Source organism: Caenorhabditis elegans, chromosome X (assembly GCF_000002985.6).
Source record: "Caenorhabditis elegans chromosome X".
NCBI lineage: Eukaryota > Metazoa > Nematoda > Chromadorea > Rhabditida > Rhabditidae > Caenorhabditis > Caenorhabditis elegans.
The window spans coordinates 5642642-5663462 of NC_003284.9; the positions used below are offsets into that span (position 1 = coordinate 5642642).

Here is a 20821-nt window from a genome sequence, read left to right on the forward strand (position 1 = left end):
AAATAAGCGTTATATTAGTTCTCATTCATATTTTGTCAGTTGGAAAATACCTAACAATTGGAAACACTTGACGATGTATATTTTCGAGCCGTTAAAAAATTTCTGAAGACGGTTAACGAATTAAGAATTAACACTACTTTGTTTCTGAGCAATTCACTTTTTTCCAATTATTTCAGAATATCAGTTCAAAACAACTTTGTGTAAAAACATTTTGTACCGTAATGCATGACACGTTTATTATGAGAACATTATTTACACATAAACATTAGTTTAGATTAACATGGTGTTCCACAAGTTGGTACCCTTCTGTTCGAAGTGTTTTTGTTTCCATCAATATTCGTAGACGACGCGAACTGCTGTTCAGGTGGTATCATGATTCTCATCCGCCGGAAACCGAACATAGGGCACCTGAAAACAAAACGAAACAATTTTTATTCATTAGAATCGTCCAATTACCTTAACATTTTTGTCACATGAGCTTTCATGGAACGGGAATATATCAACAACAGCCAGCCAGAAATGCCACAGTACAAATCATTGATAACATCGTAGAGAAGATAAAAGACCTGAAATTAAAAAAAAAACACTGAAGTTAATCAATACTTGAAAAATTACTCACCCTCGTAGGAACACTTGTGTTGATTCCAAAAACGTAGATCACATAACAATAATATATAATTTCAGCAACACACGTCAATGCAGCAACAATGTTCAAATTATATTCCTGTCTTTGTTTATCATTCATCACTTTTTGATTAAGATGTGGCTGCGTTGTTAGTCGCTGAAATAGTGTACTTTTTATATTGAAGTCAATAATGTTTATACGCACCACTTTGTATTTAGTTCGAAATGCAATAACCATTGTTGCATTGATCAACATAATAGATGCTACAAATATTGTTTCTATGACATACGCAGACATGAAGAATCCTCGACGGAAATCTTTATTGTAGAATTGAATGTAGATTCTGAAATATTAAATGAAAAATCCTGAATTAATTATTTCAATTGAGCATTCGCGGAAATTGCTGTTGGACAATAGCCCAAATTGCCGATTTCTCGGTCAACCTTTGATAGACAGTAATTTTTGAAAATTTTTAAAGTCTTCAGCAATTGGCAAATTTATCTATGTCGGCAATTTTGTCAACGGCCAAACTTTCCATTTGCCAAACATTTCAGAAACCAGCGATTTCCAAAACTGTCTATTGTCAAAAATTTTACAAACCAGCAACTGCTAAATTTGTCGACTGCCGAAAAATTTCAAAAACCAGCGATTGCCAAATTGCCGATTAACAAATAGCAGAATTGCAGAAATTTTAAAGTTTTTAAACTTATAACATTTTAGTGAGCATTAATGCTCAAAGTGCCTCAAACCTTGAGTTATAAAATGTTTTTTTTTAAATGAAAATGATGAGCAATGTCAATGTTGAGTTTTGCAGTATTTTACTAAAATTTTTAGCAATTGGTTTTTTTGCATCAATTTTGAACTAACAGAAAATTCCAGCAGTTGCCAAAATTGCAAACTGCCGTAGATTTTCAAAACCATTCGCCGCGCACCCCTGATTCCAGTCTTACCCATTTCTTTCAAACTTCCAATAAAAATTTTGTGTTATCAAACTCGAACCAATGCAAAGCCCAACTCCTAGCTGGAACACGTGTATCAGAGAAATGTACTTGCTGTTCCAAATCTTAAATCAACATTATTATTATAAAATCTCTTGTGTAAAATTCAATATCCCACGTACTTGCTTATGTTTGATTGGGAGGCAAACAGCGGTGGCCCGATTAAGAGCCAGTGCAACAACAGTACAACCCTGAATCCCTCTAGCAGTCCATGCAATCATAAGATACATTTGCCCGACAAACGTGCCCATGGATAAATAGAAATCGCGGAAATATCTGAAATTTGAGACAGACGTCAAAATAAGAAAGAGAAAGCTATAACAAAAAGCGATATTTGTGGACGCATCTTTTAATCTCCCCTTCTCATTTTGTATCTTGTTCGCTCACCCTTTTGCAGGAAACACACATCCAAAATAATTGTTCACCAGGCTTATGACATCAATGATGATTCCAATTGTGAATATTTGATAAAACATTCCTAAATTAAAAAAAAAATCATAAAACTTTTTAAATATCTTTACAACTAACCTTTATAAACTGTGTTTCTCAAAGTGACTAGTATAAGTATTTCAACAAAATACAAAAGGATTGTCACAAAGGAGCCCAACATGAAAACAGTGCTCACTACGCTTTCCAGTGGATCGAACCATTCTGGCAATGTTGCATTTGAGGCCATCTGTGGTCTGAAAGTTTGAAAAACTAGAATAAAAATTTTGTTCAGCTCGCAGACAGCAAGATAGAAAATATAATCGCTCAATTTTCTGAGAACTTTTGAGATGTCTGATTATGGTTAGAGAATCAGCAATTAGATGAATTGTCTTGCGTCAAGGATAAACCTCAAAGTTTAATTATGGTGTTGATAACGTGTGGGTTCTAGGAAAAACTTGAATTTGTGAATTTTTCTGTTGAACAATTGATATTCCAGTTTGATTTTCAAACTGAAAGAAAATTTGCGTTATCTGAATAAATTCTAATTTTAAATTTACATAGCACATTACTACAATATGGTACTAAATAGAGTCATAATAATTCAAAATGACAGAAACACTCCAAAATTTTCTTAGATTTTTCAAAAAGTTTTGTGAAATGTGGGCATGTTATGAAATTCAAAGCATTACTGGAGGTTCAATTCTTAGGAATGAAACATGTGGTCGACTTTCAAAATGATGAGTTTCGAAAATTGAGTATAATCAATTTTTTACTGGGGATAAAATTTCAAACTTTTTTTGAAAATAATTAGAACACGCATGAATTGGATTTTCTCAATTTATCTCAAAATTGGTATAAAATACTAAATATATAAATTAAATACTATAACTTATGTATATAATTTTTTGAACCTCAATGGCGCTACTCCACGTTTAAACTAATTTTAACTTCTTGCACGACAACGAACACCATTTTTATATCTCTTCCAAATTTCCATAATCAGATTTACAGCCATAATCTTCTCATTCCTCATTATCTGCTAGTCAATCACAACTGCATGACCCTTTTGATAACATCTTCGACGGCTATATGCAGACAGAACAAGTTTTTGGCCCGACAATACACACCCGTATCAGTCTTCACGTGAAATGAAGAAAATGCACGCGCCTGGACAGTGGCATGTGTTAACCAAGCCTTATCATCTTGTGATCCGGGTCCACAATGATGAGTAGGTGAAGATTGAAATTTGTTGTCATGTTCGTTGAACATTTACGGGTTACAGATAAATATTTGTGAAACTGAACAATGGTGCAGGATGTGTATAGAATTATATTCTACAAAGTTTTAGATGCGTCTACTGCGACTGATCAGGAAAAATTGCTATATTACGCGTTGCTCAAATCAAAATAAAACTTAAAACACAGCTCTGGATAGTTCGCATGAATAAATACATACAAAAGTAAAAATATACAACATGTTGAGCATTCATAAATTAATCGATTTTACCTACAATTTGAAAATGCGCTCGATTGTCAAGGCGAATTGAATACCTTCTAGACACAACCATATAATTTTCAATAGGACTGAAAAAGCTTATTTTCTTTGAATTAGTATGGTACATAGTAGCGAAATATCAAAGAGAAACAAGCCCTAAAAATAACTCTACTTGTAAAAAGTTCATAGGCAATTTTGCAGCCATTATTTGAATTTCTCAGTGATATCGTTACCTGACACTATGTTAAGTTCTTAATGTTTTATTGTGAAAATTACACTTTTAAATTGAAAATTGAAAAACATTTGGAAATTTTACCAACTACTTCACTCAGCTAACGTCCATTAAATTGGATGTTACTTAAAAACTCCATTGAAGTTTCAAAACATTTTGCATAAATGCGCTACGGAATATTCTGAACTTTCTCATAAACTGAAGTAGATCCCGGGCTGGTGCAATGCATAACTTTCCGGGAAAAGTCAATATCTACGTTCAATGAACACATTTTTCATAAATTTACAGTACTCAAATTGCTATCACAAGGGTTTAGAAAATGATAAACACTTTTTTTCCTTGTAAACCAAAAAGTTACCCCTTCCAAAACTGAAAACAAATAATATTTTCCTTGTTTTTAGTATGATTTTTGTTTCCTATTCTCGAAAATAATTTCGACAGCGGATCAAAACTCAGAATTGTTTCTAATAATACGTTCTTCTCACACAAAATTAACCGCCCCTTGTTCTGTGACCCGCTGCAAATTCCAGTTGTAATGAAAACAGATCGACTGCATCCACTATAAAAGGCAGGAAGATTGACTGATTCTTTCTGATTCATGAACAACTATCTCTACTTCCTTTTTTTTATCATTCGGTTTATCTAGCGTTTGCAAATCTTTTTGATACGACTAATCTAAAGAGTAAACTGTGCACCCAAACGTACTCACTTATACAGCCATCTGACTTGACAATATGACGTCGTAAATTATAGTTCCCTGAAGTGGGTGGGATGGATAATGTTGAAATAGTCCGATGTGGCAAGTACGTCATCAGATCAACTATCGCACAGTATAAATACAGTTCTATCTTTTGTCTGTTTTGTTGGTTTCAAGCTAACATCTACTTTTTTCTTTCAAAGGCCCTTTCATAATTTCGTATCGTAATCTAACATAAAATGCTATCAATTTTTTGGTTACAGAATGGCTTCATCAACACTTGTCCGTACCCTCGAGCATCATGTCAAAAGAATATTAATGGTGCGACCGACACATTTCGAGCTGAAGTACTCGATCAACCCATGGATGGATATGAAGAGAGGAGTGAACCGAGAAAAAGCGTTAAAACAATGGGATCAGTTGAAAAATACAATTGAGAACAGTGGAGCAAAAGTTGAGGTTATGGAGTCTACGGTAGGTTATATAGACTAAACTAGGAAAAAAATCTTATGTAATCAAGTAGAGAGAAGCAATCTGAAAATGAAATTCTTGATAGATCAAACTTAATTTCTTAGTCTAGCAGCTGTTTCATTTCAGGGAGCTGAAAGCCTTCCAGACATTGTTTTCGCCGCGAATGCAGCAATAATCAAGGGAAATAAAGCGTACTTGGCAAGTTTCGCGCATCCAGAGAGACAGGGAGAAAGGTACGAAAACTCACCCAATGAAATCAAACGTCATTCTTTCTTTTTTCTTTTTTTGAAGATATTTCTACGAGCAGTGGTTCACGAATAATGGCTATGAATGCGTCGGAGATCAAGATATTCCATCGGAAGGTGAGTCAAAAAGAATGGTGTGCTGGAGTGGCTGAATGTGTGTGAGTGTGTGTGTGTGTGTGTGGGACCCTTGGGTTGAACGATCATATTACGCTATTCAAAAAAGGGCGCGCGCCCCCATATCATGGCCAATTTCCTATTCGGATCATATAAACATAGCGAGTTATTAGCGATTCAACTTGTGACTCGATAAATTCCTCCAATGGATTAGAAATCAGAGATGGTGCACAGCTGATCGTAGTTTCGAAAGTGAGCCGAGAAATGTCTAGAGGGTCCAGTTACTATTGTGTGGTCTAGAACACAAAGTATGTAAAATTCTGTGCACGTGTAATTTTTGTAATCAGAAATTTTTTCAAGAATTGATTTTACAAACTATCAAAAACACCGGTTTAGAAACTCTGAATGAAACTACAAATTTGCATTTTCTAATGTCAAGTGGGTCTCGGGTATTTCAGCTTCTTATTTCAATTTAAGGATCATGAGGTGTTTCAAAATAGCTTCAAGGGCTTTTGCAGAAGTGGTTTTGAACAAAAAGGGCCACCACGTCACAAAGTGAACAAAATAGTTATGATCAAAAATCTATAGTTCCAGAGATTATTGAATTCAGGTGTTCGATCACTATATGACTAAGTGATAAACTAAGCGCAAATGTGAAATCTTGCTTTAGTTATTTATTTATGAGAATGAACATTTTTATGAAACGCTGAAGAAATCCTAAAAATAACAGACGATTATCTATTTCTCATGAAGCATTTTGAGAAAAAATGAAGTGATTTTGATTACATACTGAGACGCACAAAATTTTCAAATTTCTTGATGACATGTACCAACATTCGAGGAAAACATGGAAAACTGGGAGTATTTTATAATATACTTTTAGAAAAAAAGTTGCTTAGTTTATTAAGTACTAGTATTTAAATGTTTAACGTTAATTTTGAAACAAAAATTCATACTTAATAATAAGGAAATAGAAAGCGATAAATCTATACTAGGCTCCGCTTTTTTCTGCATTTTTCCACTAATGTAGCGTTTTAAATATATAATCTTAAAAGCACTCTAAAACGTTACTCTGAAAGTTTATGGTTTGGTTCATATTATATGAATCAATAAGTAATTAAGAATCAATAAAGAAAAAAAAAAAAAGAAAAAAAAAAAAGAAAAAAAAAGAATCAATAAATAAACAAGAGATAATAGAAAAAGAAGTCACAAATATTTTGTCACTTGCCAATTTTTGCATAGATCAAAACGGTAGATAGAATATGAAAATCAGAATAAGTTTACTTTTTTGTAGTCTTCGATTTCTACTCACACAAAGGGTCGACTAAAAAGTATATTTATTAGATTTTAATTTTACTATTAGCAGAACTCAAGAAACTAATCAAATTTATCTAAAACAATTGTCTAAAATCAATTGTAAAGCCCCATGATCTAGTAGAGCAAAAGTGAATTACAGGTGCGGGAGACGCTCTTTGGGGAGGCGATCAATTGCGCACTCTGTTCATGGGCGTGGGAACCCGAACCGACGTAAGAGCACTTCGCGATGTTGCAAATAAACTCGATGATGGAACAAACTGGAAAGTGATTGGATGTCGACTCGTCGATCCAAGGTTTGTTTATTAGAAAAGCAAAAATTTTAAAAACACTTTGCTTTTGATCTTTCACTTTTCTTCAAAAGCAATTTCCTCCGTATTCTTTTTTCCGATAACTTCACTTTACATGATATTTAATTATGTCGGCACTTTTTTTCAGGTTCTACCACATAGACACGGCATTCTGCCCACTCAACGAAGACGTTGCAATCTACTACCCGTATGCATTCGATCATATCACCCGTCATAATATGAGAAACGAGACAGATTTGATTGAGGTATGATAAATCAAATTTATGAAACAAACTATGGACAACTAAAGTAACTTTCAGGTTTCTCAAAAGGAAGCACGCAATTTTGCATGTAATGCTGTGGTGGTTGGGCAAAACGTCATAATGCATCAGGGCAACGAAGAAATTGCCAATAAGCTTGTTAAACTGGGCTTCACTGTTAGGTTCGACTACAAATCTTGCCGTTGGCTTATGCAAACAATGTCTTATTTCAGATTTGTTGACATGAGCGAATTTATCAAATCGGGTGGATCTTCCAAATGCTGCACTCTTCAAATTTGAAACCAAAAAAGTGCAAAATGTCTACGTGTACAATGTCTTGCAATTTGATCTTCATAACGTTCTATAGCATTTCTTCACAATTATTCAATAAAATTTGAAAACCAAAAAGTTTGCCAAAGACTTTTAGACTCTTCAAAATTTTCAGTCAAAGTTTTGGCCAGGACTTTCTAAGAAATTTCGATTATTGATACAAGTCCGAACTACAAGAATGTTGAAATAAAGATAATAAAACATTCTGGGTACCCCAAAATCATAGAAACCAAAACAAAATTCCATAAAAATTGCTAAAACATAGATGTACCAACAAATGTTACAAAACTAAAATAGAATATTCAATATTAAACAGAGCCTATATATTATCTTTCAATTATAATTTTTTTCAACAACTCACAATGCAAATAGTTTTCTAGACCTTTTGATGCATGGGGTAAATATTCGACAGCTTCGAAAAATTAATCAGTGGAGATTTTGCAGATTGGTTATTGTGTTTTTGTGTAAAGAATGAAACCCAACATGAATAGAAAACATTCTTTGTCAAAATATCTGCGTATCTAGTGTATTAAATAAACTACGGTAAAAAAACTTCGTTACTACAATTGATACATTATTATTCTGTAGGTTCATTTATGAATTTATTTACCAATTTTTATTTTTGGCCCCTGATAGTGAGCACAATAAATTCATGGTATTTTGAGTCTTAACCATATCATACTCAAAAATGGTTAACTTGAAAAAAGTTTGCACGAAGTTATTGAACTTTAAAACGTTAAAATCTGTGAATAAACTCATTAATAACTCTGAATAACTCTGAAACTCTGAAAAACTCTGAAAAAAAAAATTCTATAATTTTGGGTAACCATGTATAAAACTTATTTACCGTATATTCTCTATTAGAACGGCGTATCTAATAGTACGGCGTATCTATTAGAGCGGCACCCTAGCTGGCCCTTTGAAAATTAGAGCGGCAGTCTCTATTAGTGCGGCACCCCTTTTTTTGGTTGCGAAAGGCATCTGAAATATTTGATTAATTCCATGGAATTCTTGTTAATTCTTTTATAATTTCTTATAAATTTACATTTAAACATTGAATTAGTGTCTTTGTGAGGCAAAATAGAATAATTTTCATGAATTTTCACATAGAATGTGAGGTTTTATAGAGAAATTTTAAAGTTACTACTCTCAAAAGTAGTCACCTGAAAATTAAAATTAGTTATCGAAAATTAGTGCGGCAGTCTCCAGTAGAACAGCAGTCTCTAATAGTGCGCAAGTCGCGGAGAGCCCGGAAATTAGTGCGGCATGTCGCTTCAATAGAGAATATACGGTAAAAACATTTTAGTCGACTTCCAATGATGCAAAAATTGAGTAATTGCCATTTTTGACTGTTTATAAAAGTTTTGTGAAATAAAATCAATTGTCATCAACGCTGCGTGCCAAAAACAACATTTTTCCTCTAACTTAATCATTTTCTAAATCATTACTGAGCAAGTAAAAAAGCTACGAAAAAAAAAACAATTAAACATCTGGAGAGAATCAAACCGAGCCATTCGGAAATGAGAAAAAAACGAGAATAATGAAAAGAACGGATTTTCGATTTTTTAAGCGAATAGAAAACAGACTTCCTCGACCCAAAAAGTTCACTTTTCTTAACTGGACGGCTAAAACTCCTACATTTCCGGAAATCCGATATGCATCTCCTATTCTGTAATTCAACACTACAATTATCAGAATTAGAAAGTTCCCTTGTGTATCAAGTCTGCAAGTATTGTAATGGTTTATTTCCGTTCTAACTATATACACAAAATGGCACACGTTGCTTGAAGCTATCAAACGTGACTATATTATAGTGAAGATCTGTTCTGAACTACAAACCCAGAGAAAAAATAAACAATTTTAAATAAATAATTTAGTTCTTCTTTGCAGTGTTCTTCGCTTTCCATTGAGCAACAAATTCCTGCATATTGTGTGGAATTACTTGTGGCAAATTGATTTCTTCTTTGGCTTCAAATGTGAACAGAAAACGATCACAAATTTCGAATTTATTCGTGTTCGAATTGTAAACTTCCACTTGAGAGTTAACCTGAAAACAGACCTTTTAGAACGTTTTAATTTTGCAGCCTGTTTTACCTGGAATTTCTGTTCCTTGTTATCAACGTTGCAGACAAAAGCGCTGAACTTTAAAATACTTCCAATTTCCACGACTTTCATAAACTCTGCGTCATCAATTGAAGATACTCGAACGGAAGTTTTGGAGAACATCTTTGCGCAAAGTTCAGCAGTTTCAAGACCCTTCCTAACCAAAAAACCACCAAAAACTGATCCGTATGGGTTTTCGTGTTCTGGCTGTGCAATTGTCGTTGTTTCAACATTGGTTGAGTTCATGGTGACTTCACCATCCTGGAAATTGTTTTTTTGGTTTAAAAAGGAATAATGTTTTGAGGTTTTCTTTTAATTCGGCAAAAGTTGGGCAAAACAGGGCAAGGGTTTGGCATGATCTTTTTTGGAAAGCCTTGTCTAACTTGTCTAACCTTGTCTTGTTGTAAGTCTTTTCTATTTTTTGCACATCTTTATCCACTTTTTACCAATTTTTGATGTAATTTGTATTGTATTGTATTTTATTGTTTATTGACTTGAATCAAGAAAAGTAAATGAAAAGTCAATAAATAAGTAACTTATTTATTGACTCACACTTGGATAAGAAGCTAAAGCAGAATGTAGAGTTAAAATTACCTCACTATCAGATAACCGAATTTCCCAATGAGACTTCTATGAAATACGATATTTAGCACGTTACAGCTAAAAAAAACCCCAGATTCTACTCCCCATTGAAATCCTGTTCTACCCACCTTTATAACTGGTAGTTCAATTGTTCCTAGTTCTGGAATACAAGGCCGTGATGTGTTGGCCTCGTGTCTCTGTTGATTCAAGAAATTTTCAATGGGTGTTGATGGAAGAAGTTGATTGGTTGGAAGTTTTTGTGATGTGTTGGTTCCATCGAGTGACGCCTGAAATTTAATATTCTCAGATTCCAAAACATTCTTAAAGCGTTCTCAAACTTACGAAAACCAGTCTGGCAGTTAGAAACTCGGATTTATTCTGAATCACATTGACAGTCGCCTCTGCTTTGTTTTCACTGGTCCAAGTAACTTTTCCCCGTAGGATAATATCACGATATGGTGACAAACCGTATCCATGAGAGAGACTTGTTTGGTGAAAACGAGCTGTGACAAACATTCTCGGAAGAGTTCCAGTTTCAAAAGTTCTCAGTGCAATATCCTCTCGATTGAGCATATAGCAAGCACACGGAGCAACAATATCAATTGCCTCGAGAAGACGTCCCATTCTAATGTGACCATAGCTGTCGGTCATATTGAGTCGAGCTTTGAAATCAGTAGCTAATGGAATGACAACTTTCAATTCAGATTCCGCCATTTTTCGAGATTCCAGAGATATCTTCGGATTGGATTGAGCTGTGATCAGGTGTCTGGCATATTTGTAAAAGCAATCATATAGTTGGTCCATCGTCCGAACTTCTGGATGGCGATTCGACTGAGCAGGATACTTTGGACGAAAGTTTTTCAAGTTGCTCATGAGTGAACCCTGCAAAAATAATTTTGAAACTGTTTTTTTGTTTGTATTCTTAAACAAACCTTTGATTGGAGCGCCTTTGCAGAGGCATTGATCGACATGTTTAATAGTTAGACTGGAAATTAATTGTCCGCAAACTGGTTTCTACTGCTTTCCAGACGATCGCTTTTATACTGGCAACGTCCTCTTTTGCAATTTAAAAGTGCAACTTTCTTTTTTTTGCCAACCGCCTGTCGTTCACAAGTGCACTGCTGATATGCTGTGTTGTTTATGCCATGGGCAGCAGACAGCAAAAAAATGTTTGCACTTTTAACAAGAACAGCCGCAAGAACCAACAGAAATCACAACAATTCACGTGAATCACCGCTGTTCCAATGAAGACCGAGGCGAAAAGAGAGGAGAAAAGAAGTGGGAGGAGAGTCTGGACTCGCAACATTTAATGTTTAGTCTAGAATTGAAATAAACATGTTCGAGGTCTAGTGGGGAAATAGAATACGGGTCAAAAAGCAATCTAGATTATGTTGAAACAGGAAGAAACAGGAAATAAATTTTTCTTGCAAAACACCAGAATTATTTAAAGAATGGCAGTAAAATCGAAATCAGCAATCTTGGAGATATAGACAAGAGATGTAACTTTCAGAGAAAATTCACAAGTTTTTAACGCTAAATTTCGCAAAACAGAAATGAAATTAATAATCTTGAAAAATTATGGATGTCACAAAATTCAACTATCACATTAGTTAGTTAGGTATAACATCATTCAAAATGTTTTATATCATCAGATTTTTAATAATTGTCTGTATCTTTTTAGTTAGTTAGTGCTTTTATTTAACTTCTAGTTAAGGTTCTGATGAATGTTTTGTTGGCAGTTTATCTTTGGCTCTATTTTTCCAATTTTTCGGTGCTAGTGCTCAGTAGTGGATGTGGGAAAATAACTGAAACTTATAGTGTGAGCACTAACGTGTATGACAAATAAACAACAGGCAATTTTGGCTAAATGGTACAAGAACTATTTCTAAATCTGAATGACTGAATTTGAGTAATAACTTTAACTTATTTTTGAGCTGGTTTCTGCTCGCTGTTACCTGCTTTTTCTTATTCTTTAGATATCACAAATACTTTGAAAAAGTGCTACACCATGTATATGATTTATTGTCCAGTTGTAACATTTCAAATTTTACACTGCTCAATATGAACTTTCTTCCAAAACTGGATGTATTTTTGAGTTCCTCTTCCTACGCAAGATACCCTTTCGTTTAGATCGAACGTTGATCGCTTCTTACATTTCTATCTCTTTGCTTTTTTCGTTGCAGACTGAATAAAAACTGAAGACAAACAAGAATCTTTTTCATCATCAATTGATGCAGTCACTTTGAACCCAATTGACAGCTGTTCGACAACCTAATGTGCGGAGTCTTGTGTGAAAGGAGTTTGGACGGTCTGGACATCTGGAAATGCAAAAATCATAATAATTTGTTTCACTTTACTAGTAATTAGAAAAATTGTTTTAAAAAAAATTCGAGAAGTTACTTTCTGAATTTAATCGCAATTTCCAATCAAAAAATCAACAAAAAAAACTTGCCTATTCACAAAGCAATATTCTTCATACAAAAGTCGAGACGAGTAGAGAGAAGAAATCTTGAGAGAACAATTCTCTATTATGGATAAGTGGTGGGTTGAGGTGTCATCACAAGTTATCGCCAAATGCGGGCAATGTTCGTGTGCGCATCCGAGAGCAGCTTCTTTAATACAGATGCTCCAACATCTCATTCCCACTCAATTACAATGGGTAATTGTGCACTCGAAGCTGAAGACAACAAAACAAAGCCACTTTGAATCTCCCGCCCGTCCATGTAAGCGAATCCAACGGCCCACAATTTTTCCCGTCTGTTATTCATTTCGGTTTATATTCTTCTTTCTCAGGTTGAATTTCCATTCTTATCTCCATATTCACTTTAGTTTCCCAACAACTTTCCTATATCTAAGAATCACTAATTTTCCACACCACAATCGAAAGTTTATACTTGAGCAGCAACAAATGTCAAGCTGGCACCAAGAGGTTTCCAATTCAAGCTGAACAATTTGATTATCAAGAGTTAGCCAGGTAGCTTGACGGAAACAATTGAATAGGACCTAGCTATAATCAAATCAAAAGTTTCTTGTGAGAGCATAGCCCTTGTGCGTCGTCAGTTGGAGTTTTTCATCTATCAACTTGTCAAAAAGTAGGGCATAGCACATGGTTAATTTTGATTCCATTATTTTTACTTTGTATTGGTGTTTTGTTCAAACTTTTTTTAAACTTTCTCTTCAGAAAGAATGCCAGTTTATCTTTATCATAGTTTTAGAAATTGGCATGAAATTATTGATCAATGATGGACATAATGCATATATAGTTAGACCAAATTAACACTTTTCAAAAATGTTTGAATTTTTGATTTACAGCCAAACAGTGATTCAATTTTCCTCTTCCATAATTTTGAAAATCTGCAAAAAAATTGTATTCGATTTTCATATTTTATTCGTGCTTTCATTAATTGTATTTTAAGCTTTAAACAATTTAATTTTTTGAAATAATCGAACTTTTGCCAAAACTTTGATACAGGCATCTTAATTATGAAAAAAACCCAATTTTTAAAAGTCTGTTCATACTGTAATTAATTGCATGATTTTTAAAAATTGCAATTTTCAGTTCGATTTTCAAAGCTTCCATTATAAAAAAAATTATTTCGAATTATTTTTATGTAAAATTTCAACTGTCTTGCTCAACGATTCTACTTGAAATGAGACATAATACTTATTTAGAACACGAGTAGTCTACCCTTGCGCATCTCTGTCTTGCAAACGGAAATCCACAAAGGGAAAACTCTGCGAAGCCATTTGCGGCTAGAGGGCAACTCTTTGTGCATACAATTGCAAAGGCTAATTGCTGAGTTAATTCAAATTACGCATTCTTTAAAATCACGATGGCTCTGAGGTCTTAAACCAGAAGTCCCGATGTCATCAAAATTTCACTTCAGAAAAATGTCTTCCAAACCGTTTGTTTTCTCTCAATTTTTCAATTTTATTCCAATATTGAAGGTATATATGACAAGTCTTTGCTTGGGAATATTGTTGAGTACTAAGTTGAGATATATTAAATGCGATATTAGCAATAAAGGCATTTGCTGGTCTAGTGGGCAGCACAGATTGCCTAAGGGTGAACCCCCAACGAAGCGAGCGCATTTGTTGTGCCGTGGAAAAGAATAAAGATATGAAGATGAGCACCTCATATGCTGCTCCAACTTGCTGTAGATTTTCGTGGTTCCACACGATGGGAATATTCTATTCTTAGGTCCCTTGGTACACTTGGTTCCATTTTTATTTTTATCCAGCTCGCGATTGAAGAAAGCGAAATTGACAAATTCAAATTGACACGACTAATGGAAACTAAGATCCAGATGTCGAATATGGCTTTGTTCAATTTACTCAAAAGTGCTTTATTAAATAGCAAATGTAACGTTCTACTTACTTCGACTTTAGATTTCAAGTCAGTGTTTAAACAACTAGTAACGGTTTTGTTTCAAAATTTTAATTTAAAAAGTAAATTTCAAAAAATGATTTTTGGGTGCGTTTCAATTCTTATATTCAGACTCAGTGCCATAGAATCACAAATTAAATATTTCAACTTTGACGAATTTTGACACTGATGCATATTTTCTGGCCCAATTTTATATCTAACTGTCATATTTGGGAGCAGGGGTGCTCAGTAATAGAAAATGTCGGAAACCGGTAAATTCAGCTCGTAGTGGTTTTTTTTTTGAATTATCGATTTTTAATATTTCGCACAGTCAGCATCGTCGAAAGTTGCTGAAACTAATGAAAATCTTGACATTTTCAAATATTTTTTGGGAATGTTCAAAAAAATTTCGAAAATTTAAGAATTAAATCCTCAATATATTTTGTGAATTTAGTAATTCGCCAAATGTACTCTCCAGTAAATTCTTTTAAAAATAAGATTCGAAAGCCTCTTGAAAAATTATAATTTTGCAAAGACACACTAATTATATGCAATTTTATGAAATGTTCAACATTTGTTATGTTCGACGTTTTTGAAATTTGTCAATGGGCAACTTTTCCTACATATAATCCGAGAAAATGTTCTGCAATCAACAATTTTGACAATTGCCGGGTTTTTTTTTATTTTTGGCAATCGGAAAAGTTACCAAAACTGTAGAAAATAGGACTGTCGAACAGCAGTTGACATGTATTCATATACGGAAGGCACATAAAATAATTTAAGCAATTTTCACATCCGTCATGGAGCTAGTGTTCTTTAAAGACCGTTATCTGCTTAAACATTTGTCTATTGTTTCATACTACTATTGCTCAATCCCTTAATATGACCTACTCATTGTTTCCAACACTTTCTACACTTTCTCCTCTCGTATCTACCGTATCAGATGGCTGCAACTTCACGTTCATCTCTTCAAAACAGAGTGGGCCACTTTGGTCATCTTGTTGAACATCCAATGATGTTCATTTTCTTTTTTTGTGTGTGTGTGTTCGTGTGTATGTTTCTATGTTTTCCTAAAGAAACAGCATGTGGAGAATCTGAAAAGGCAACAACATATATATATGCATATATACACAAACGAAGAAGAAAAGAACTTTCGATAGCTAATTTGTTTTTTATTCAAATCCTCTTACTGTCCACCACCCGATGCCCATCGGATTTCATTGCCTCACTTTGTGAAACGGGGTGGTTGCGCAATAGAAAAAGTTCGCTTTCTTTCGAATCGGCAACAAACTGGATCTCAAGTGTATTATGGGGGACATCCTCGCCATCCATGAAAACACCAACTCCCTTTTACGCCAATCACACCATTCACTATCTAAACACGGTGTTTTTTTCTGTTGTTTTTTTAAAACCATGTTCTGTTTCTTAACAGCGAGATCCCACCAATCAGCGTTCCGGTCTTGGCAGCATTGCTTTGAAATCCATTTAATCAAAACGAGCAACAAAAAAAAAGGTCTGGCGCGAGAATTGCATTATTTACATAGTGAGGCCCCCCACGTCTATCCCAGATAGCTCCGCCATTTATGAGCATCGCTGTTCTGTATAGGGCTCAGGGTGTCGAGTTGAATGCAATTAAGTTTCGAGCGCAAGTATTGTTGTCCAGAAGGGAGTGATGGAAAAAAGTTAAGGGAGTGTTGGGTAGAATGGGAAACGAGGGAGGGCTTGCTGGATTAAGCCCCATAAAATGGGTATAACCTCTGTTTTGTTTTTTTAGACTTGGGATTTTTCAAAGTCTAAACCGTCTATTTTTTATCTAGATTTTTGTACATTTCGAAAACAGCCTTAAAATTTTTTTTTCATCAGAATTAGCTCAAAATCAGAGTAAAACTAAAACCTCATATTTGTATCTGATATGTTAAACGGCCTGCCCCGCATAGTCGGATTTTATTCTGTAATACAGTACCCCTAGTGATATTATCAATACCGTAGTTTAATGTGGGTGGGATAAATCTCATTTAGAGTTATTTAAAGAGTCTTAAAGTAGTAAAGAGAGTTAAGAGAAAATATTAACGAGTAGTAAAGAATCCCGACGGCATAAGACATGCAATATTGAGTGGTCTGTCGCGAACCTCGATCGTTGTCGGCCGCGGATTTTGAGATAAGGCTTAAAAGCTTGGAAAGCTATCACACACAGCAGATTCTAGTAGCTTGAATCTTGAAAATCTGTACATATTGTATACGATTTGTGCGTTAGCTCACAATCAAAACTGAAGACTATTAGAAATTTCTTTGCAAATCTCATCATATCACATGGTCAGTCCCTAAAAAATTGTTTTCTGTAACCTTAATCTGTAGCTTCATTTTAGCAAAAATTAATTGCAACGTGACAATATCAATTTTGCAACCACGACAATGCGCCCCAAAAATAAAATCATGCAACTACCGCCAACTTAAGTGGAAAGGAATTTGTTTCTTTTCTAATGTCCTTTTTCTCTCTCACTGTGTGTCACGCTGAAAAAAATGGACAAGTAAACGGGTTCCTACTCTTGCCCCCACCACCATCACCACTCGAAGCCTCTCTTCACTAAAAATAGTGAGGGAGGTGCCGCCGGCGAGACACAAAGGACGTTATGGTAGCCATTTGACCACAAGGTCGGGCATTGTCTTCTTCTCATCTCCCTCCGTGTGTCTCAAAAATTTCAATTCGTAACCACGACGATTTTTGTACTCGAAACTGTCACTGTTACTCCTCCAACAAACACCATTCAACACAAAATGACCGTGAACACAATGATGAGCGACTTGGAGAAGAATTGTGTGGCAGCAGAATGAAGAAACATCCCTAAATTGTGTGAAAACGATACAATGGGACAAGCGCGTTGCTTAACGAGACCCTCGGTTGCCAATGACTGTTCCATTTGTTTTCTAGTTTTACCATTGGTTCTGTACAATACCGTTTTCATGTTAATTTAGTTGTCCCGGAGTAACAAATTTATTATTGATCTCAAACTGTTACGCTTTAACATTCAACAAATTTTATAAATTTGAAGTTGTATTTGTATCCTTAAATAAATCGTTGAAACTTCTATACCTATTTTTAATTTTTCTCTCTCTAACGTGAAATTGATATCAAATTGTAAATCCAGCTTTGGTGTTTTTGCCTTAAAATTTTTTTTATATGATTAAACTAACAAGACAATAGTTTTAGAAAATTTACTCTAAGCCAAGAAGTGCGCAGCTTAAAATAGGTTTTCAGCTCATTATATAGTTGCGACCTTATGAAATAAATAAATTACTAATCGTCCATACCTTGGTTATTTTTAGATTTTGTTTCCAATTTCCATACGTATTGCTTATTCAAAAAGCCGATCCGTTCCTCAAACGTGAAACACTGCGGATTTGAGAGTAATCCAGCATTCCAGGTGCTACCGCGAATGATAACATTTTTCTTAAATAATGATAACTAGAATGATAACATTTTTCTTAAATATAAAAACCTCATCAATTTCAAAAGTTACTGTTGAAAGGTAATCATTAATTTTGGACTATATAATTCCAAATTTTAAATATCAAAATGATTCCAAACACACAACATTTCCAACTTTGCATCCTAAAACTCACCGAACATACCAGTTTTCAAAACATTTGTATCAAACTAATAGCAACTGTTTGCGCTTCCGCTTTCTATACTGTCTATTCATGTTTTACGCTGTAAACTGCTGAAATACCTCCCAATTCTTGTACTTTTCTGTCTTCGTTGACCAATTGCGCTTATCTTCAAATCAGTTCCAACACTTATTTGTTTCTTATGTACGGTAACTTTTTTTTTCTTTCGAGCCACCTGCATCCCTAAGTTTTAGCCCTTTAATGTCCAGATAAGTGTTATCCTGTACGACAACTTAAAAAAAGGATCAGATAAAATATAGTGGTATCTTGAAGTCTCTATAAATCTATTGTCTCTATTAGTTTTTAAGACGCTTCTTTCGATCGGTTGCGCCATCAGCATGCCATTCAGGAAAGGAGGAAGAAGCAAGTTCTCTAAATCTCTTTTCGGCTATTTTTTTCTAGAGTGCCGCACGGGTACCATCACCAATCGACGCCGCCGTCGTCGGTACCCAGTTCACCTCTTCATTTGGCTTTTCTCCGCGTGTGTTTTTTGTCTATTCATTCCAGTCGCGCTAATCGTCATCTCCAAATACAGTTATATGCCATCCGTACGGTAGTGACCAGTGGCAAATCAAATCAAACAGGTTCCGAGTGTCAATAATAAAGACGATGAATGAGGGAGAAATGAGGAGATGGTGGGGGGAGGCAAAAAGGCAAATCGCAAATTATTTTGACACTACCTCCTGTGTTTGTATGCATTTGCCGCAATGGTCATCCGCTTTTGCGTAACACGGGTACAATGGGCGGCAAAATTGAGAAGGAAAAGCAGGCAAAAGAAGGCAAAGCCGGCCTTTCTCAGGGAAAGAAATAGATTAACCGGTGGGAGGCAAATGAACAAGCATGGATTTTTTCGGATCTGCATACATACAAGGTCTACCTATGGGTGTGGCGCTGAATATATATCTTTTGTACTCCGATTGATGGAGTTTCAGCGATTTGGGTCACTGCCACCGATTTGGCCAATGGTACTTGAAACATACTAGCTGTTGATGTAGTAATGAACTTTGTAATAGGTACCTTCCAACTAAATTTGATTTATAGTGTGTTCCTTACTAATGAATATAACAATCTCTTCTGCTAACATCGAGCATTTTCATGCTCCAAGACAGTTCACCATAACCCTAGAGCTGTTGTTAAAAGTTTTTCATTTTACATTTGTGGTATTTCATTAGCATTATAGGCTCTTATATCCTCTAGACTCATAGCCAAACTAGCACAACCTGTAAAAAAATTGGTAAGTTCTGATTTTTGGAGTAAAAACCTTAAAAGTATGTTCTTTTTGAGTTATGAATGTCATAAATCTTGAATTTATCAGGGAGCGATAATTTTGCCAGCTATGAGACATAAGAAAAACCTCCAATAGTAATTTTTCATATCAACTTGTAAGAACATAAACATTAGTCACATCACGCGTTGTGCAACAGTATTTGAGTTTGCTTAGAAAATCGGAATACTAAATGTCTCAATCTCAAATTCAAGTTCAAGCATAGATCTAAAATTTTAACATTTCGATGTGTTTTTTCAGTTCTTGTGTTTTTAACAATTCTAAATATGCAAACCTATTTAATTTACCTAGTTATTCAGGGTGGTTAATAACTGTGTAAGTTCACTTGTTTTAATATCTCGTTCCAAAAACAGAAACGTTGAGTTACTGCAAAGTGGTCGCCATAATTATGGGCGACTCTGTATATTCTTGAACTAGAAAACCGTATCTTTACGGTTTCATTTGTGATAGCCTTTTGACCTTATTTTATATAGACTTATATAAGAGTTCGTATACTCTAGGATTTTGTTGTATGTAGTAACTAAGATTTTTTTTAATATTCCAAGTTCCTAGATGTCATAACCTCTCACTATAGTTAGAACTTTTTGGCCTACTTAAAATTTCTAGGCTATATTGAAATACAATTTCAGTGTGTTTCAATATTCTTTACTGTCAAAAGCTAAAATGTCCACCTAAAATACATTATGATTGATTCCCGTCCTCGTATTGCGATGCCCTCTTAGTCTATCATAAATGCATTTCCGAATCTTCGAAACGAGGTTGAGTAGGTGCATTGTGTCAACTAAAAGAAACATTATGGAATTGTTGCAAGTGGTTCTCGACCTATTACCATTTCGCGTTCTTTGGAAAACTTTTGCGCCATTGGTCAACACATCCAGTTCTGAAGAAGCGCGGGTCCCCACCGTGTCTCTCCGACAACACACCACCACCACCCACTTTGCAGAGAAGAGGGCACAGTGTGTAACTTATTGTGAGACGATTCAGAGGACAAACAAATTGCGTGGTCAGTTTTGTTTTCAGGTGGGGTGGTCACTCTCTTTCATTCTCTTCATTGTGTGATGGAACACAACTACCTTGAACCACTTGTCTGATACCAGTTCCCTCTTCCAATCACCTAGACAACCAATACCAGCTTTTTCCTGTTTTCTCCCTCTCTCTTCTTCTCTTGGTTCAAAGTTTGTTGTCTGAAATTGCCAGTTCAATTGGGTCACCATGTCTGAAACTAGTGACCAATGAAATTTCGTGAACAGTCCAAAACAAAAAATTAATACCATAGGCTTCCTTGTGGGACAACTAGTTATATTTTCTGTTTGACTACTG

At 34.8% G+C, this 20821-nt stretch overlaps 4 protein-coding genes and 7 non-coding genes across 11 annotated transcripts; 6 read left to right on the plus strand and 5 right to left on the minus strand.

The window, feature by feature from the left end:
- Positions 1-214: 214 nt before the first annotated feature.
- On the minus strand, positions 215-5343 carry srv-7 (Serpentine Receptor, class V). The gene is made up of 9 exons (NM_076549.6): positions 5194-5343; positions 2152-2306; positions 2011-2101; positions 1746-1899; positions 1576-1688; positions 830-968; positions 620-781; positions 457-566; positions 215-408 (listed from the first exon to the last, which is right to left on the minus strand). Exons 2-9 carry the CDS (start codon positions 2297-2299, stop codon positions 276-278), a joined length of 1050 nt encoding a protein of 349 aa, NP_508950.2. The 5' UTR covers positions 2300-2306; positions 5194-5343; the 3' UTR covers positions 215-275.
- Positions 4732-7577, plus strand: T22B7.3 (Amidinotransferase). The gene is made up of 7 exons (NM_076551.8): positions 4732-4949; positions 5073-5179; positions 5238-5308; positions 6762-6915; positions 7058-7175; positions 7230-7351; positions 7403-7577. The coding sequence occupies exons 1-7, from the start codon at positions 4740-4742 to the stop codon at positions 7467-7469; spliced, it is 849 nt and encodes a 282-aa protein (NP_508952.2). The 5' UTR covers positions 4732-4739; the 3' UTR covers positions 7470-7577.
- Positions 7578-9223: 1646 nt separating this feature from the next.
- T22B7.7 (HotDog ACOT-type domain-containing protein) lies at positions 9224-11433 on the minus strand. The gene is made up of 5 exons (NM_001375037.3): positions 11117-11433; positions 10527-11066; positions 10313-10471; positions 9594-9863; positions 9224-9546 (listed from the first exon to the last, which is right to left on the minus strand). Exons 1-5 carry the CDS (start codon positions 11153-11155, stop codon positions 9373-9375), a joined length of 1182 nt encoding a protein of 393 aa, NP_001362037.1. The 5' UTR covers positions 11156-11433; the 3' UTR covers positions 9224-9372.
- A 1254-nt stretch (positions 11434-12687) lies between these two features.
- On the plus strand, positions 12688-12968 carry T22B7.13. Its single transcript, NR_071089.1, has one exon. It is a non-coding gene; the product is annotated as an Unclassified non-coding RNA T22B7.13 (non-coding RNA).
- A 2716-nt stretch (positions 12969-15684) lies between these two features.
- On the minus strand, positions 15685-15989 carry T22B7.11. Its single transcript, NR_071090.1, has one exon. It is a non-coding gene; the product is annotated as an Unclassified non-coding RNA T22B7.11 (non-coding RNA).
- Positions 15990-17056: 1067 nt separating this feature from the next.
- T22B7.16 lies at positions 17057-17222 on the minus strand. The gene has a single exon (NR_071091.1). It is a non-coding gene; the product is annotated as an Unclassified non-coding RNA T22B7.16 (non-coding RNA).
- T22B7.14 lies at positions 17080-17222 on the plus strand. The gene has a single exon (NR_071092.1). It is a non-coding gene; the product is annotated as an Unclassified non-coding RNA T22B7.14 (non-coding RNA).
- Positions 17223-17325: 103 nt separating this feature from the next.
- Positions 17326-17382, plus strand: T22B7.22 (uncharacterized protein; the record flags this gene model as incomplete). The annotated part of the gene is made up of 1 exon (NM_001380980.1): positions 17326-17382. The coding sequence occupies one exon, from the start codon at positions 17326-17328 to the stop codon at positions 17380-17382; it is 57 nt and encodes an 18-aa protein (NP_001368696.1).
- A 1431-nt stretch (positions 17383-18813) lies between these two features.
- On the plus strand, positions 18814-19097 carry T22B7.20. The gene has a single exon (NR_071093.1). It is a non-coding gene; the product is annotated as an Unclassified non-coding RNA T22B7.20 (non-coding RNA).
- Positions 18823-19106, minus strand: T22B7.18. The gene has a single exon (NR_071094.1). It is a non-coding gene; the product is annotated as an Unclassified non-coding RNA T22B7.18 (non-coding RNA).
- A 1146-nt stretch (positions 19107-20252) lies between these two features.
- On the plus strand, positions 20253-20582 carry T22B7.15. The gene has a single exon (NR_071095.1). It is a non-coding gene; the product is annotated as an Unclassified non-coding RNA T22B7.15 (non-coding RNA).
- The last annotated feature ends 239 nt before the right edge of the window (positions 20583-20821 follow it).

Bases quoted from the DNA above. Each gene is read 5' to 3' on its own strand.
- srv-7 (NM_076549.6), bottom strand. From the start codon at position 2,299: ATGGCCTCAAATGCAACATTGCCAGAATGGTTCGATCCACTGGAAAGC. The intron at 1,689-1,745 runs GTACGTGGGATA...TGTTGATTTAAG, and splicing joins TCCCAATCAAACATAAGCAA to ATTTGGAACAGCAAGTACAT. The intron at 969-1,575 runs GTAAGACTGGAA...TTAATATTTCAG, and splicing joins TGGAAGTTTGAAAGAAATGG to AATCTACATTCAATTCTACA.
- T22B7.3 (NM_076551.8), top strand. From the start codon at position 4,740: ATGGCTTCATCAACACTTGTCCGTACCCTCGAGCATCATGTCAAAAGA. The intron at 5,180-5,237 runs GTACGAAAACTC...CTTTTTTTGAAG, and splicing joins CCAGAGAGACAGGGAGAAAG to ATATTTCTACGAGCAGTGGT. The intron at 5,309-6,761 runs GTGAGTCAAAAA...AGTGAATTACAG, and splicing joins TCAAGATATTCCATCGGAAG to GTGCGGGAGACGCTCTTTGG.
- T22B7.7 (NM_001375037.3), bottom strand. From the start codon at position 11,155: ATGTCGATCAATGCCTCTGCAAAGGCGCTCCAATCAAAG. The intron at 11,067-11,116 runs GTTTGTTTAAGA...TTATTTTTGCAG, and splicing joins CAAAGGCGCTCCAATCAAAG to GGTTCACTCATGAGCAACTT. The intron at 9,547-9,593 runs GTAAAACAGGCT...GTCTGTTTTCAG, and splicing joins ACAAGGAACAGAAATTCCAG to GTTAACTCTCAAGTGGAAGT.